General features: G+C 44.6%; 1 protein-coding gene across 2 annotated transcripts in view; it reads right to left on the minus strand.

Moving 5' to 3' along the window:
- Window positions 1–17107, minus strand: part of DNAH12 (dynein axonemal heavy chain 12) — a 185719-nt gene that overhangs the window by 53947 nt on the left and 114665 nt on the right. The window contains exons 47-53 of one of the 2 annotated variants that reach the window (XM_027863810.1): window positions 16611–16691; window positions 14812–14988; window positions 13771–13902; window positions 11502–11591; window positions 8267–8407; window positions 4241–4482; window positions 195–342 (exon numbers count right to left, since the gene is read on the minus strand). In XM_027863810.1, the coding sequence (XP_027719611.1) occupies window positions 195–342; window positions 4241–4482; window positions 8267–8407; window positions 11502–11591; window positions 13771–13902; window positions 14812–14988; window positions 16611–16691 (1011 nt within the window). Of the gene's footprint in view, window positions 1–194; window positions 343–4240; window positions 4483–8266; window positions 8408–11501; window positions 11592–11718; window positions 11800–13770; window positions 13903–14811; window positions 14989–16610; window positions 16692–17107 lie in introns of those variants that run through there. The other variant, XM_027863811.1, reaches the window with a different exon arrangement.

Here is a 17107-nt window from a genome sequence, read left to right on the forward strand (position 1 = left end):
AGGTTGCTGAGCTTTTATAAGATTGTTCCAAAGGAAGACTTAGCATCAGCAGAAGCTTTGGGGCTGGGGGAGAGGAAGTGGGATGTAGAGAACATTCACAAGATTTTAAATAAAAAAGAAAGTGCCATGTGCTCAGTGACAAAAGGAGCATCTGAATCTTTTGAGACAAAATCCACAAAGGATCCGTCCATTACCTTACACAACCTACTCCAGTCCTTCGTGCAATCATGTCGGAAGCCTGCAGTGAAAGCACCCAGGTAGGCAATGACTCCTGCTGATATCAAAACATCTCCTGTCAGGTTGTCGTAAGTGTTTTGAAGGTCATCTGCTGCATGAGACCATCTGTGAGCAACCAAAGACAAAATAAAGGCTGGCAACAGGAAACATCAGCCAAGCATGGACTGAGCAAAGGCCTAAGGGTACCCTGGAAAGAGCCCTGGGGCCATAAGGTCTCTAATCTCATCTCTGTCCCTGATGAGCTTTGCCATCTTAAGCAAATCACTTAGAATCTCTGGGTCTCAGCTTTATCTTTAAAATGAATGGAGGGAGGATCCCCAAAATACCCTCTAGCTCAAAAATTAAGACAAATAGAGGACAATTCCTACATCTGATTACCAGAATACCATATACTTAATCCAAGATTTCCTAATCCTTCAAAACCACAACAGCAACAAAATACCCCAGAAAAGCATTTTGCAGGGTAACCTTCCCCAGATTCTCCAGCTATTTGGATATCCCCCCCCAAAATGCTAAAATAATTACAAAACCATCTAAGTTATATTATGCCTTACTGTCAAAGACCCAGGGAAATCAGGGAGCATTACGGGAAGAGTGTTGAGTGTGGAAGCGTTAGACATTTGTTCAAATCCAGGCTCAGCCACTTAGTATTCGCGACCCTGGACAGGTCACTTAACCTTACTGGGCCTCAGTTTCTTCATCTGTAAAAACAATGAGGCTAGACTAGATGATACCTATCGTATTTTCTGACTTGAGCTCTATGGTCTCATGATTTTACAGTAAAATTTGACAAATATTGACTGTGCGTCTGCTGTGTACAAGGCCCTGGCATATGGTGACATAAGGAAAATAACTTCTTTTGAATGAATAATTCCAATGCATGAACCCCAAATTCCAAGGTTGGCAAGATACCTAAAAAACATAATCAAAAATGACCCAAAAAAGAGGTGCTGTTGACAGACATTCTTAATGATATTACTTGTAACTGCAAAACAAACTAGAAACAAATGTCTTACAATCGGAGACTAGTTAACTAAATTTCAGGACATTAAAGTATCAGCTGATCTCTTAGCAAGCATCCATAATGCAGCTACTTTAAGCACACTGCCTAGGAGTGGCTGGGCATTCAAAGACAAACGTGAACAAATCCAAAGTCAACAGAAGATGATGCGGGGAGAAAGGCATTGGCATCTATGGGGATTCTGAAAGATGGAGGTCAAGAAGGAGTCTGTGCCAGGCCTGGGAGGGCAGCCAATGCAAAGGCAGGAGATGGAGTGTTCTGTTTGACAAGCATCCAGAAGGCCAGTGGGACTGGACTTCAGCATTCTTGGAGAGGAATGAGTACAATAAGAGGGGAAAGAGAGGTTGGGTCCAGGTCCTGAAGGGCTTAAAATGCCAAACAGAGGAAGCCACTAGAGTTAGTTAGTAGGAGAGAGGCATGGTCTGATTCATACTCTAGGAAAATCAGTTTGGCATATATGTGAAATACAAATGCAAGAGGGGAGGGAGGCAGGCAGGGAGGCAGAGAGACCAGGTAGAAGCCTATTGGAAGAAAGGTCTGAACTATAGTGATGATTGTGTGAAGGCCAAGCCACTGATTGGACAGATGTGACAACAGCAGAAATGATATGTAGCGCGTGTAGTTGAAGACGTAGTTGGGGTGACTGGAAAGATGGTAGTGCCCTCAACAGAAATGATTGGAAGAAAGAAGAGGGGTGAGTCTGGAGTTTAGAATGGGGAAGGGAGAGAAACCAAGTTCAACATTAGACATGTTGAGTTGGGGATACCTACGGGACATCCAGTGACAGTGTGGGCCTGGAGCTAACGTATAGAGCTGGCTGTCAGCAGCAGAATGCTGAGGAGCTGCTGAGGTCACCAAGAGAGGGTATAGAGAAAGAAGAGGACAGAGGACAGAGCCTGGGGGGACACACGCATGGTAGACGATGCTCCAGCAAAGGAGACAAAGAAGGAATTATCACATAGCAGAAGAACCAAGACAGAGAAATTTCATGAAAACCCAGAGTGGAGAGAGAATGGAGAAGAGGGGGTTTTACAGTGTCAGATTCTGGGGAGAAATGACGTCAAATAAGGCCTGAGAAAAGGCCATGGACTTGGCAATTAAGGATTTTCCCAACTGTTCCTTTCCCCTAAGGCCCCACCACCACCAGTGCCTTCCCTCTGAGACTGCCGTCCACTCAGGAGTGTGCTGGCTTAACAACTGGATTTGGCAGGAGGGGGAGTTTATAAGAAACATTTAAGTTTTAAGTTTACTAACATTTTCCACATCACCTTCTTATGGGTAGACAATAAAAAAAAAAAACCCCACAACAAATCAAGCCTTGATTTGTGGCATTTGCCAATTTTCAAGGCGTAAATGCTAATGGTGAAAAATTAAGAATCGTTAATTAGCAAATTAACAATGAACCTTCCTGTAAGCCAGTTTGAACGGGTTCCAGCACAGTCCGTTCCCATTTATCCTTGTTTGTGCATAGCAGTTGTGTCTGCCATTAAAGAGTGAGCTCCTGGAGGGCAGGACTGTGCATTATGTTTTTTGCTTTTCTTTGTATTCCTCATCATTTAGCACAATGCCTGGCACACAACAAACACTTAATAAATGCTCTGTTGATTAACTGATGATTTTGGAAAGTCAGTTCGGGTAAGTGATGAAGTCAGAAGTCAGATTGTGGACAGTTTAGAAGACAGTGAGAGGAAAAGGAGAAACAACAGAAGTAGATAATTTTTTTAAGGGGTTTGGCTGAGAAAGAGAAGAGGACAGCAGAGCGTTTTAGGGGATGAAGGGATCCAGTGAAGATGTTTAGAGGATGGGGAGACCTGGACGTGCCTGCAAACAACAAAAAAAGAACCAGCTGATTGGGAAAGATCAAAGGTTAGGAAAGGTGGGGATGGTCATGGTAGCAACCACTTGGGGAAGACCAGAAGAAACAGGCTCAACAATACATGTAAAAGGGTTGGCCTTGGAGAGGAAAAGGCCATCTCTTCATCAGAGAATTCAGTAAAGGAAAAGAGACTGAGGAATGATGTCAAAGGGTTTTGAGGGGAAGCCAATGGGGAAAGGGATGCTCACAAGAGTCTTATTTTTGGTTTGTTTCTGGCATTGGGGCTTCAGTTTCCTATTCTAGAAAAATGAGACCACCATCACAAGGAATACTTCTTCCTCAGGAAGATGATGGAACTGACCCACAATCAATAGAACGTATATTCTAAATTAGTATTATGGTGGTAAGAATGAAATCAACTCTCAGACTGGTTCTCTTGAGAAAAGAGGCAGCTAGGTGGGCAGTGGATAATGTGTTAGACTTTGACTCTTACCTATAATAATACTAATAGCTAACATTCATATAGTGCTTACCATGTACCAGGCACTGCACTAAGTCCTTTACAAATATTATCTTATTTGATCCTCACAACAACCCTGATACTGTTATTATCTCTATTATAGATAAGGAAACTGAGGGAGACAGAGATTAAGTGACTTGCCCAAGGTCACGCAGCTAGTAAGTGTCTGAGAGTAGATCTGAACTCAGGTATTCCTGACTCCAGCCTTAGAGCTCTATCTGCTGCCCCTTAGACACTTAGGAGCTCCTAAAGGAGTCATTTAATCTTTCTCAGTCTCAGTTTTATCTCTAAAATGGAAATAATAATAGAATTTACTTCACAGGACTTGTGTGAGGGATCAAATAAGGTAATATATGTAAAGCCTTTATCAAACATTAAAGTCCTCTATAAACATTAGCTATTATTTTTTTCTGGGGCCAATGGCATGTATTTGTAATGTCATAAATGAGACGGGGGCTGCAGCCTATCTTGTGGATGGCAGCAATGGATAGAATCAAGATAACTGATCTATGTGAAGACCAAAGACTTGGTTGGCCCCATTAGCAGAAGGCCCCAGGGGCCCAGGCACTCTACCCCATTACCCCAGTCCTAGAAGAGCCTCAAATATGGTGGAAAGGTTGGAATTCTTGGCATTTTTGCTGCAGACCTTGTTTTTTCTCCACCCAGTCCACCAATTAGTTTGGACGCTCTCTCCAACTTCTTTGCACAGAGCTCCACCTGATCTTCCAGCCGGACTTTTTCCTCGGTCTTTTCAAGGAAAGTCTGCTGTAAATTGGCCAGGCGATCCTCCACGGCCTTGAGCTCTGCTCTCTTCTGATTCAGAAGAGCCATTGTCTCTCCCAGGGACTTCTGGGCTTCTGCTAAACGGGCTTTCTTGGGAGCAACCACCTAGGTGGAAAGAATTCCGTGAAAATTCTAGTTACTGGCAACATATACACAAAATTCAAGAGACTCACAAACCTTCACATGGTGGATAACTTAACCCTTTGGGCAAATCAACGACATAGAATTGTTCCATCCCACTAAGTGGGAAAAATATTTTATAAGTGATACTTCAGGGCAGCAAAACGGATCTTAAGGAAAAACTTTAGAAAATATGGCAAGGAAAATAAGAGACACATTTTTGGGACACACAGTAGGAATTGCTTTTGATGCTGCATATTTGCTGTAAAATTTTGTTTTTCTTGTTTTCTTTTAAATTGGGGTGATGGAAAGGGGCAAGAAAGAAAGTCATTGAATCATTTTTTAAATCAGTAAGAAGACTAGAAAGAATCAAAGATAAGTAGTGTGGTTTTAAAAGTTTTTGTTCAGTCATGTCTGACTCTTCAAGACCTCACTTAGGGTTTTCTTGGCAGAGATACTGGAATGGTTTTCTATTTCCTTTTCTAGTTCATTTTACAAATGAGAAAACTGAGGCAAACAGGGTTAAGTGACTTGCCCAAGGACACACAGCTAGTAAGCATCTGAGGCCAGATTTGAACTCAGGTCTTCCTGACACCCGGCCCACTCTATCCACTGTGCCACGGAGCTGACCCACAAACATTTTTTCTGCTTGTTTTGGCCTGGTTTTGAACCAGGGACTTTCCACGTGTTAGGTGAACTTGATAATCATTACACTAAAGAAACTGTGTTTTAAAAGAAAAACCAGCTGTCCATAATAGAGATTCATCACTGTTCCACGTATAATCCTCTTTTTCTGTTCTACTACATATATGGAATGCTCACTTTATTTGGTGTTGGTTAAGTTTGTAGTGAAAAAAAATGTTTTAAAGAGTAAACAAGGCATGTCTAAAAATCTTACATTTAAGAGTTTGATGCTGGTTCCTTCTGTGCAATCTACTGCCTCTGATGAGATACTGGGGGCAGGCCGAGGCTCTGGCTTACAAAGGGAGGGCGCAGTTATTATTTGCTAGTGATCGATAATGCAATGGGCCTGAAGCCAGTTATGGAAATATGGAAGGGGAAGGCAAGAAGGGGTAGAAAGAGATGGCTCAGGTTGGAAAGAGACAAAGAAGGGCCAGAGGAGTTGGTATCCAAAGACTGAACTGAACAACTCATAAGGGAAAGTTGGGATTACAAGAAAAAAATATGTAAAGTGCTTTCTAAGCATTAAAGTGTCATACAAACTCTAGCTTACTCTTACTATTATTGATTGGTTTGGTTTTTAGTATGAGAAAGTAATATAGGATGGGGAGCAATCCCTTGGAGAGGGTTGTAGCAATAAGCATACTTGAACCAATCAGGATATTTGGTGATTATGAAGAAATGAGGAGTACAAGCATTTATGACGCTACCAAAGAGTTTTGGGATACACAGAGAAATGAGCTTCTTCTGTTGTAAATGGCCAGCTTTGAAAGGGAAGTAGGTGGGGATAGAGGTGATTGCTACCGCTGAGTATAGTGGTAGCTTTTTCTTTGGTCTGGAACTGTCTCATTACATTAGTGTGGACAGCCCTTCTACCAACACAGATCAGAACCTCATCTGCAACTTACAGTCCAAGGGAAGTGCCTAAAAATGGAGAGGTCATTGGTGCAAGGTCACAAGACTTCCTGACTCCAAGGCCTCCTCTCCACCCACTGCACCATGTTTCTTCTCGTTCAGACGTTTTTCGGTCATATCCGTCTCCTTCATGACCCGTTTTGGGATTTTGTTGGCAAAGATACTGGAGCAGTTTGCCATTTTCTTCTCTAGCACTGTACCATGGAACTTCTCACTAATTTTCTTGGCCAATTTTAAGTTGAATGGATGGTATGATGTTTATGCTAAGGCTGTGACTTTAGGCAAAAACATAGAGATGAGGGCCAAGTTTTTGGTGTTCCCCTTAGCTCTGTGGGAAACTGAGTAAGGGGGTGAGATCAGTGAGGAGGAAGAGAGCCCCATCAGAGACTCCCATGTGCATCCCAGAGAGTCTTTGGGTGGCAAAGAAGCATTTGGGTGAGGCTGGATCATCCCCAAAGAATTTACCAACTGAAAGTGTGAAGGAAGTAAACAAACACATGGAAAATGGGGCAGATCTGCCCTTTTCCATCACAATCTCTTTCCGTAATCGATGACCATGGAATAGTCACATTTGGAGTCTCTCTGCTTAGTGTGATACATGCAGAGATGGAAAATGCACCTAGGATGAAGACGATGGACAGAGCTGGCAGACCAGACAGAGTACACACAGGCAAACTAGGGGCTTAGAAGACACAATATTAAAGCCTCCCAGGGTTACATTTTCCAGTTACGTTAGAGAAGGAAGATACCAAAAGAATGGGGAGGGGAGAATCATAATTACCAAAACAGAGGACATTCTGGGAGATGACATCAGCTACTACTGACCCAAGTGACTATTTTCAGGAGAGGCAGCACGGCAGAGGGGACGAAGAGTGACCGGCCAGTCTGTGTCAGAAGGAGCTGGGTCTGAGTCCTGCCTCGGACACATCTTAGTCATGGAACCATGACCAGGGACTAAATTTCTCAGTACCCCCAGACCACTCCACAAAATTATTATTTACAAATAAACTACGCATCAGAAGCCATGGAGGAAGTGGCCACATTGAAGGGTTCCTTATACAGATGGACCCTCAGGCCCAATCCACATCAGCATGGTCTATCCACATGTCAAGGACACCCTTGAGGAAAATATCAGAATGTATAGACGAGGTTTTGAAGATTATTTTCTATCTCTACACAGTCACACAATTAACTAAAAGTTATAGATAATACAAGTTCTCACTGGTTTCTTTTTTGTTAATTATCCATAAATATAAAAAAGCACAACTTGGGAGGGGAAAAAATGAAGCCTTAAAGGTTCTCCTCTAATCAGGTGACTCTCATGCATAGGTTAAGGTCAAACATGAGTCCTTAAAATATACAATCTCAGGGGCATAGGTGGCACAGTGGATTGAGTTCAAATCCAGCCTCAGACACATAACACTCACTAGCTGTGTGACTCTGGGTAAGTCACTTAACCCCAACTGCCTCACTAAAATATATCTATATCTATATCTATATATATATATATATATATATATATATATATACACACACACACACACACAATCTCACAAAAAATAAACATAGCCCCAAAGAAGAGATATGAGAAATAGTACGTACACGCTTACATAAATATTTGTCTTCTACACTATAATATAGGTCCCTGGAGAGTTGGGATTAGTTCTTTCTTTGTATTTGCGTTCCCAGGGCTAGCACAATGCCTGGTACCTGGTCAGTGCCTGATAACTGCTTGATTGATCAGTCCATCTCTCCATGTATCTTTGGCAAATATGGCTGACAGGTAGTAAGCTGGGCCCAGAATTGAATTCAAGAATTCTGGGCAAATCCCAGATTGCATTTGAGAATTTGTCCAGTGAGTTCAACAATCCCAAATTTTTTTATTCTCTGAAACAAAATTCCATTTATTCTGATACTTCTCTTATGACACTTTATAGTATGGAAGAAAATTGTAGACAAATTGCCAATCTGTATTGGTAGAGGGTGTTTCCATGTTGGGAATTCACTTGTGAAATCATGGGTCTGGCCAAACATGTATGTGAATACATATGTGTGTATATTATATACACACACATATTCATACACATACATAGGTATCTGCTGATTTCAACTTCTAGAAATTTTTTAGCATGTAAACTGTTTCCAAGAGCACCTTCATGAGCACGCCCATTACCTTTGCAACTCTGTCATAGACCTCCATGGCCATAATCCATTTGCACAGACCCTCAGCTGCAGAAGACGCCTTGGCCACTTTAGGGGGGTCAAACTCAGGGTTTGTTAGGTATTCACCTCGAATCTTCTGCATAACAGACACCTACAGGACAAGCAAACAGATCTCAAAGTTAATGAATACAAAATATGAGGATGGAAAAAACAATTGCCTGAAATTGCAGAATCTTTTTGGAGAGCAAAACAGGCAGTAAAATGCAGTCAGAGTTTCAAAACAAATCCTGTGCTTGGAGCCCAAAAATTATATCATTCAAAAGAGCCGTTTGCTTGAAGACTTTCATAGCAGTGTTACTTGTAACTGAAGAAAACTGGAAGCAATCTAAGTGTCCAATAACAGGGGAACAGCACATTGTTGTCTGTTAATTGTGCTGTAATTAATTAAATGCAATGCAATTAAGACTGACAAGTATGAGGACCACAAAGAATTTGGAAAGCCTTTATGAAGTAAAGGGGATAGGGATAGATACGGGGATGGGGGTGGGGGTGGGGACTGAAGATAGGAAGCTCCTTCCACCAATGCAGGTCGGCAGCTTCTCTGCAGCCTATGGTCTCAAACTGCTGCCTAGAACACTGAGAGGGGAAGGGACTTACCCAACACAAAGTCCAAAAAAAACCACAATAAGGGAGCATACACTAACCGGGGCCATGTAAGAGGAAACGTGAACTGGGAATGGCCAAAGAATCTGGATGGAAACTTAGAGGGAGGGAGTAAAAGGTTAAATCAGGGCATAGCAGAGAGCCAACGGTGAAGTCATGAAGGTCTGGATTCAAGTCCTACCACTGACACACACTAGATAGGTGACCCTGGATAAGTCACTGAACCTCTCAAGGTTCTAGAGTCTTCTAAGATTTTAGGCTGCAGAGAAGCTGCCGACCTGTATGAGAGAAGGAATTTTTTTCATCTAAGAGTTCCCTGTGCCAATAAAATCACAAGCCCAGTCCCAGTGCTGGACCTGTTCAGATTCATTTATTTAAATGTAAAAAATTGCAAAGTAAGTTTGCTTAGTTATAGTTATATTTAATATTATTTTTATTCAGTCATTTCAGTCATGTCTGACTCTTCATGACCCTATTTGGTACTTCCTTGACAGGGATACTGGGGTGGTTTGTCATTTCCTTTTCCAGTTCATTTTACAGATGAGGAAACTGAGGCAAACAAGGTGAAGTGACTTGCCCAGGGTCACACAGCTAGTAAGGGTCTGAGGCTGGATTTGAACTCAGGAAGAATTCCAAGCCCAGAACTCTGCCCACTACAGCACCACCTAGCTGTCCTATATTTAATATGAAGTTGTAAGAAATCATTTTTTTAAATCACATCATATATAATGAAAAAGTTTCTGTATAGCAAGTTCTTACATGATCATCAGGAGGCAGTAAGAGTACAATCAATGAATCAATCAATACACATTTACTAAGCACCTACTACGTGTGTGGTAGGCACTGTGCTAAGCGTTGGGTTACAGAGAGCCCTGGCCCTGGAATCAGAGGACCTCGGATCATATCCCACCTCTGACATTCACTACGTCTGTGACCTAGAGTGAATCATTAACTCTCCCCAAGACTCAGTTTCCTCATCTGTAAAGTGAGAGGGGGTGGCCTAGATAACCTTGAAGGCTCCTTACGACTTTAAATCTATAAGCCCTGTCTTAGCCCTGAAAGCCAACGGTCAACATTTTAAGAGACAATTTCCAAGTGAATACTCCCACAACCCAAACCCAAATCCAATCTGTGATCCAAACATTAGGCCTTACATTATCATAGCTCTACAGGCAGGAGATGCCGTAGACAGAAGAGAAAACCAAAAGCAGGGCTTCCCAATGGAAAGGAAAATGGAAACAGAAGAAGTGTACAAGTTGGCAGAACCGAGCGACTGAAAACCGGAACAAAAATGCAAAGATCGGGAGCTGGCACGTGAGGTCAGCAGCCTCTCGGACCCACACAAAGGTCCGTCGTCATCACCACCCACACCTCTGGAGCGCTCCCAGCTCTGCAAAGCACCATCCTCACAATCCCTCCTGACCCTGCCCCGCTCCGGCGCAGGCCCTCACCACCTCTGCCTGGACCACTGCAGTCGCTGCGGGTGGGACCTCCGTGCTCAGGTCTCTCTCCACTCTGGCCCATCCCCGCCTCAGTCATCAAAGCCCAGATCTGATTGCGTCCTCCTGCACTTCTGCAAACTCCAGCAGCTCCCTATGGTCTCTGGGATCCAATACCAAATCCTTCTTTCGGCTCTTCAAGCTCTTCACAGCCGGTCCCTTCCTACCTTTCCCATCTCACATCTGACTCCCAAAGCATACTCTCGGATCCAGGACCCCAGAGCCTCCTTGCTGCCCTCCCACACAACTCTGCTTTTTCTGCCTCCTGTGCATAGAAAGCTGCTCCTCACGTCTGCTTCCTGGCTGCCCTGGCTGCCTTCGAGATTCAGCTCCTCTCCTCCTGCCTCCCAGGACTCTTCTCTCCCCGTCCCTCCCACTGTGGGTGCCTTCCCTCCGAGATGACCTCCAACTTATCCTGTATCCATCTTTTACAGACGTCTTCTCCCCCATTAGATTGTGAGTTCCTAGAGGGAAAGGATTATGTTTGCCTTTCTTTGTATCCCTGGTGCCTAGCACAGTGCCTGGCCCATAGTCGGCACTTAGTAAAGACTTGTTGGTTTGACTTGACCTGCAAGTATTATCATATCCATTTTACAGATGAAGAAACTGAGAAAGTCATGAGATTAAGTGACTCACCCAAAGTCACACAGGTGGTAAATATCTAAGCCAGGATTCGAAGCCAAATGCCCTGCTTAAATTCCCCCTCTGATTTGGGACCAGTCGCTTAACCTCCTGGGCCTCAGTTTCCTCATCTGCAACATGAGAAGGCTGAACTTGAAGGCCTCTGAGACACGCTCTTATGACACCTCGGTCAGTGTGTTTTCTATACCGCCTCACTCTCAGGCCAACAGCACACAGTGGCAATATTGGTAAAAGGCTTCAAGATGTACGGAGAGGTGAGGAGTTTACACAGTCTAAAAGCCTAGATCGATATCATCATCGTGAGTTTCTACTATAATTACATGAAGTCATCCAGGAAAAAAAGTGCTCTCTTTCCATATTTTATTGCAAATATCTCCAGTATTGCACACACTTTTAGGAAAATGGACACATGCATAGGAAAACACAGGCAGGGGCACTTACCGGAATGTTGTCCTTGTCATATTCTTTCAGATCTCTTAAGAAATTCATGTCTCCCAGGACTTTTTTGCTGGGGCCCCAATAATCCAAGATCTGTCAGCAAAATCAATGAAGAGACATCATTTCAATATCCAAACAAAGTCATTTACCCATCCACGTCTCCTTGAACCCCCGACCCACTGAACCCACACAGAAATGATTTGTGTCTTCTCACACTTATCAGCACTTTGCATTTCATCTGGACACATCAGTTCATCTTCAAAAGGATTTTCATGGGAATCTCAGTGTATGGACTTCAGTTCTGTAAGTTATCAAAAACTCAGACTATCCACCATGCTTGGAACACTGCCCCGACCTCTCTGAATCCCCAACTTCCTCCAAAGCCCAGCTCCAATACAAGCGCCTACATAAGGCCTTTCCTGAACCCCAGGGGTGAGGGACACCCCCAAATTACTGAGTATTTACTTCATATGTATTTTGTATCTGCTCACATGTGTACATGCGTCTCCCCAATAGAATTTAAGCTTCTTGAGGGCAGAGACTGTTGTATTTTTGTGTCTATATGCACAGTGCCCATCACGGGGTTTGGCATATAGAAGGTGCTTAATAAATGCTTATCGAATGAATGAATGAAAAAGGAATTCAATATTGAACGACACAAAGATGTTTGTTGCTGACAACTTAAAAATTCAACCAGGATCTAACAAGTTCAAGATAATAAGGGGAAAAATCATGTCAGGTTATGATTTTGGGGCACTGTATTTGAAATTTCCCAGCAGGGAGGTCGGCAAGCAAGTATTCCTCTCAGGGATATTCTCTGCCTTGAAGCCTGTAAAGGGAAAGTGGAAGAATTCTGGACTTGGAGGGAACAAACACTTGGATTCCTATCTTGCCTCAGTGCTAACCCAGCAGGTTGAGGAGACCGACTAGGGAGCCAGTCCAGGGGAGAGAAATATTCCCAGGGATTTACACGAAAGCACACGAGCCTCAACCCCAGCGTCCTTCGGAAAGGCAGCATGTGCCAAGACCAACAACAGAACTGTGTCTTTGGCACTGATCAGCCGTGTGACGCTGGACAAGCCACTTACGGCCAGTGCAGCTCAGTGCATAGGACACTGGGCCTGGAAGTGGGAGACCCCAGAGTTTAGTGGAAAGTGTGCTGAATGTGAAATCAAAGGACCTGGGTTCAAATCCTGACACCTACTACCTGCGTGGCTTTGGGCCAATCACTTCCATCTCTGGGCCTCAGTTCCCTCATCTGTCAAATGGGCATATTAGAACAGATGGCCTCTAAGGGCCCTTCAAGTTCTAAAGCTGGGATGCTCTGATCCTGCCTCAGATGACTCAGAGGACATGAAGAGATGGACTACGGAGAAATTCTGAGACTCACAGGGTCTTATTGTTAGAGGTTATTCAGTCTAATTCCTTCATTTTGCCAAAAAAAAAAAAAGAAAAGAAAAGAAAAAGAAACTAAGGTCCAGAAAGGTTAAATAAAGGTCTAGAAAGGTTAAGTAACTTGCCCCATGGTCAAAAAGTTAGTAAGAGTATGAGGCAGGATTCAAACCCAGGTCTTCAACCAACAACTATTTATTAAGCAGCAACATTAAGCACCTACTATGTGCCAAGACAAAAGTGAGCCAGGCCCTGCCCTCCAGGAACTTAGACAAGAAGAAAAAGTGGAGGTGGATTACAAGCCACACCATTGGAAAGGAGTATTTGGCTTGACCTACCCCTGACCAAGAATCCCTTTGACCTCATCCCTGACAAGTGGCCATCCAGACTCCACTTGAGACATCCAATAAGGGAGAGCCCATGACCTCCCCAGATAGTCAATCCCGCCCTTGCACTGCTCTGGTAGGCTGCTTTTCCTGCTATCAAACCTAAAACTTCCCCCTGGTTCTGCCCTCTGGGGCCAAGCAAAACCAAGCTAATCCCTCCTCCACAAAAGAGACCTTCAAATTCTAGAAGAAAGGCCTCAATTCCCCTCTTTCCCTTCTCCAGACTAAACACCCCTAGCTCTTTTCATCCAGTCCTCAAATGGCAAGAACCCAATGCCCATCTCCACTGTGGCCTCCCTCCTCCGAACACTCTCTGGCGCCCCCCAAGCTATCATGCATTATTCACATCCCGTGGTCCTGTTCTCCTCTCTGCTGGAGAAAAGACTGGACTGGATGACCCTTGACCCATTTACATTTACATAATAAGTGATCTATTAAAGTATTAATAACTCTTGTCGTGAATCTTCTTAGCTTATCCACATCCCCGCCCTTACCTTGCCCCCAGTTCCTGCAGGATCTGTGATTTTCTCCGGTTTGATGTCCTTCATGACACAAATAGCAGCCATCACAAGCTTGACTCCAGATGGAGGATTTTTCATGGATTTCACAATAGTGATGTCAGCGGGCTAAATGGAAAGGAAAACAGAGACATCTTCAAACATTGCTTACTCCTACAAGAGAAGCCTAAAAAATGTCATCTGGGACGTTAAGACGAACAAATAAAAAGGATCGTGTTTGACTCAGAATTATAATCGTATGATTTGCTATACTGTGATTAGGGGAAAATTCCAGAATTAGAGAGCGATGGAATGCACGGAGCCCTGGCCCAGGAATCAAGAAGGAAGGCCTGAGCCTGGGATCAAATCCCACCCCTAACAGGGACTGACTGTGTGACCCAGGGCAAGTCACTTAACCTCGGTGCCTCCAGCTATTCTCAACAAAACCACAAGCCCTTCAGGGAAGGAAGATTTAGCAAGGGAAGACTTTGCCCTGAGATTGCTTAGGCTGACACTGACTGAGCAGGCTCTGGATTCCTGGGGATTTCTTCCAGGACCATACAAGGATGTCGCCGTCCTGCAGCAGGAGGAACGCTGGCTCTGGGGCAGTAACTCCCATAGGGAAGTGTATCTTTCTCTGGCTCTAGGAGAAAGATTGCTGAATGCCCCCCAGCCCCAGCCCCACACACAAGCCACGGTGGGGAGGCAGTCTAATGAAGCGAGATGGGGGGCTGCCTTTGGAGCAGGGCCACCTCCTGCCTGTGTGACCGTGGGAAAGTCACTTCCCTTCTCTGTAAAACAAGGGGGTTGAACTGGGTGATCCCTGAGGTTCTCCATCTAAGATTCAGGGAGGTAACCCTCGGCATGCTACCTGCTTTTACCTGGCCCCTGGTCAGTTTCTTCACCTGTACAATGGCGCTAACCCACCCTGGGCTGTTGGGAGGATCAGAGGACACACTGTAAGGCTCCTTACAAACACCAGCTACCATTAGGATGGTCCTCGCTGGGATTCCCATCGCCCGCCACGGCGCTGCTTGCCTTGAGCGTGTCCAGCGCAGAGAGGGCGGCTTCCAAGGCGGGGATGGCCTCGGCGAGGTCACTCTCACACTCGTTTTTGAGGGCCTGGGCTTCTTCGGCCTTCCCGGTAGCCAACTCCTCGTCTATTTTCACAAACCTGCTTTTCGCTTCTACCTGGGCAGACTCGACCTCGATCACCTGAAAGCGGCCAGCAAACGTCAGTGTGGGCGCCGGAGCAAAGAAGCCTCAGCAGGGTTCATTGTTGCCTAGAAAACCTAGAAACGTAAGCTCTTACACCGTGAGAAGAGGGAGAGCTGGATGGCTAGACCTTATTCTTAGTAGTTCTGTCGTTTACTTAAAAATAATGCCGTTATATAAGACCTTAAGGTTTGCAGCCCATTTTACAAACACCTTACTTTACCCCCCACGACAACCCTGGGAGGCAGGTGCCATAGCTGTGCCCATTTTCTGTTTGGAGAAACTGAGACCGAGAGTTAGTGTCGGGTAAGATTTGAACCTGCACCTTCCTGGCTGCAAGCGTGGCTGGCTGTCTCCCTAACCACTTTGAAATTCAGATCCAGAATCAGTATTGATACTGACTTTTCTTTGGACCGAGCCTGGGATTACAGCGGGGAACTTCTGGAAAGGAAACTCCCTTTTCCGAAGCAGATCGGCCCCTTCTCTGGGACGTCAGAGTCTCAAGAGCTGTCTGGGCCCTGCCCAGGGAAGTGACCTGCCCAGGGTCACACCGCCACTAAGTGTCTGTGAGTCCGAGGCCCGCTCTCTCTCTGCTGTTCCATGCTTCCCCCCATCATATGACCTCATAAAAGCACAAGCCTGTTCACTCTTTTAGCAACCCCAAACGCTACGCGTTCTCTGCACTCTCAGTCCAGGCCCTTCTTCTGTAATTTTTCACTTAACTGATTGAGAGGATTGGCGCCAAGAATGACAGACTTGGGAGTAGACCAGAGGCTCCTACGATTCGCTGGAATGAAATGTATCCGTTTAAAATAAGACAAAAAAGGCAAAAGCAACCCCAGAGGGGAGGCCTGGGAGGCTGGTCACAAAAGAAGAGAAAGTGAGTGGGAAGGTGCCTGGGTCCAAGGGAGCTGAGACTCCCAATTCTACTTTGACCCAAAGACCCACTCCCCTTGCCAGGAACAGTGAGCCAGTACCTGGAGGCTCCCTGCCCTGTGGGGCAGACAACCTCTTACTTAGTACTACTAAGGACTGAGGCAGTGGGGTGACACCCTAATGCGTGGGTGCTGGGCCTGGAGCAAAGAAGACTCCTCTTCCTGAGTTCAAATCTAACCTCAGACACTGACTAGCTGTGTGAGTTTGGGCAAGTTACTTAACCCCACGTGCCTCAGTTTCCTCATCTGAAAATGAGCTGGAGAAGGAAATGGCAAGCCACTCCAGTATCTTTGCCAAGAAAACCCCAAGTGGGGTCACGGAGAGTCAGACATGACTGAAAGCTCTCCTGAGTCTTGCCACACTCCCACAGAACCTCTGGGCCTTTCCATCAACCCTGCCGCTGAGCCTTCCTGTAAATGAGGCTCCCCCCCAATGAGAGTATGAGCTCCCTGAGAACAGGAGCTGCCATCTTTTTCTATCTGTATCATCAACACTTAGCAAATGCTTGGCATAGAGTAAGCACATACAATATAGTTGTATTTTTAACTCATTCATTCATGATAGCAAGAACTTAGGACTTACACTCAAAGTGGATGAAGATGAAATCACTAATTTGCAATTCAAGTTGTACAAACTAGTGATATCACCCAAGCTTGCAATACCCTGAAAATTCAAGAGACCCGTACCTTCATCATGTTGGCATTCTCCACTTTGGCCTCCTCCAGTTTGGGCTGCAGCTGAACCAGTTCTAGCTTCATCTCACCAACCTAAACAGGCATGATGCCATAACATTATCTGGACTGCATTGGAAGCAGGCCACAAATAGAGGGCGGAGCAACTCAAACATGCCTTTTTTCCATTGTGTGTGTGTGTATGTATATGTATATGTGTGTGTGTATGTGTATGTATGTACATAAATACATATACATAATATTTTCCCCAATTACATATTAAAACAATTTTCAACTTTTTTTAAGTTTTGAGTTCCTAATTCTGTCCCTTACTCCCCCCTCGCAAAGACAGTAAGCAATCAGATATAGGCTATACATGTGCAATCATATAAAACATTGCCATATTAGTCATTGTGCACAAGAAGACAAAAAAGGAAGGAAGGAAGAAAGAAAGAGAGAGAGAGAGAAGGAAGGAAGGAAGGAAGGAAGGAAGGAAGGAAGGAAGGAAGGAA

The sequence above is a fragment of the Vombatus ursinus genome, unplaced genomic scaffold (genome assembly GCF_900497805.2).
Source record: "Vombatus ursinus unplaced genomic scaffold, bare-nosed wombat genome assembly UNPS02014773.1, whole genome shotgun sequence".
NCBI classification, from domain to species: domain Eukaryota; kingdom Metazoa; phylum Chordata; class Mammalia; order Diprotodontia; family Vombatidae; genus Vombatus; species Vombatus ursinus.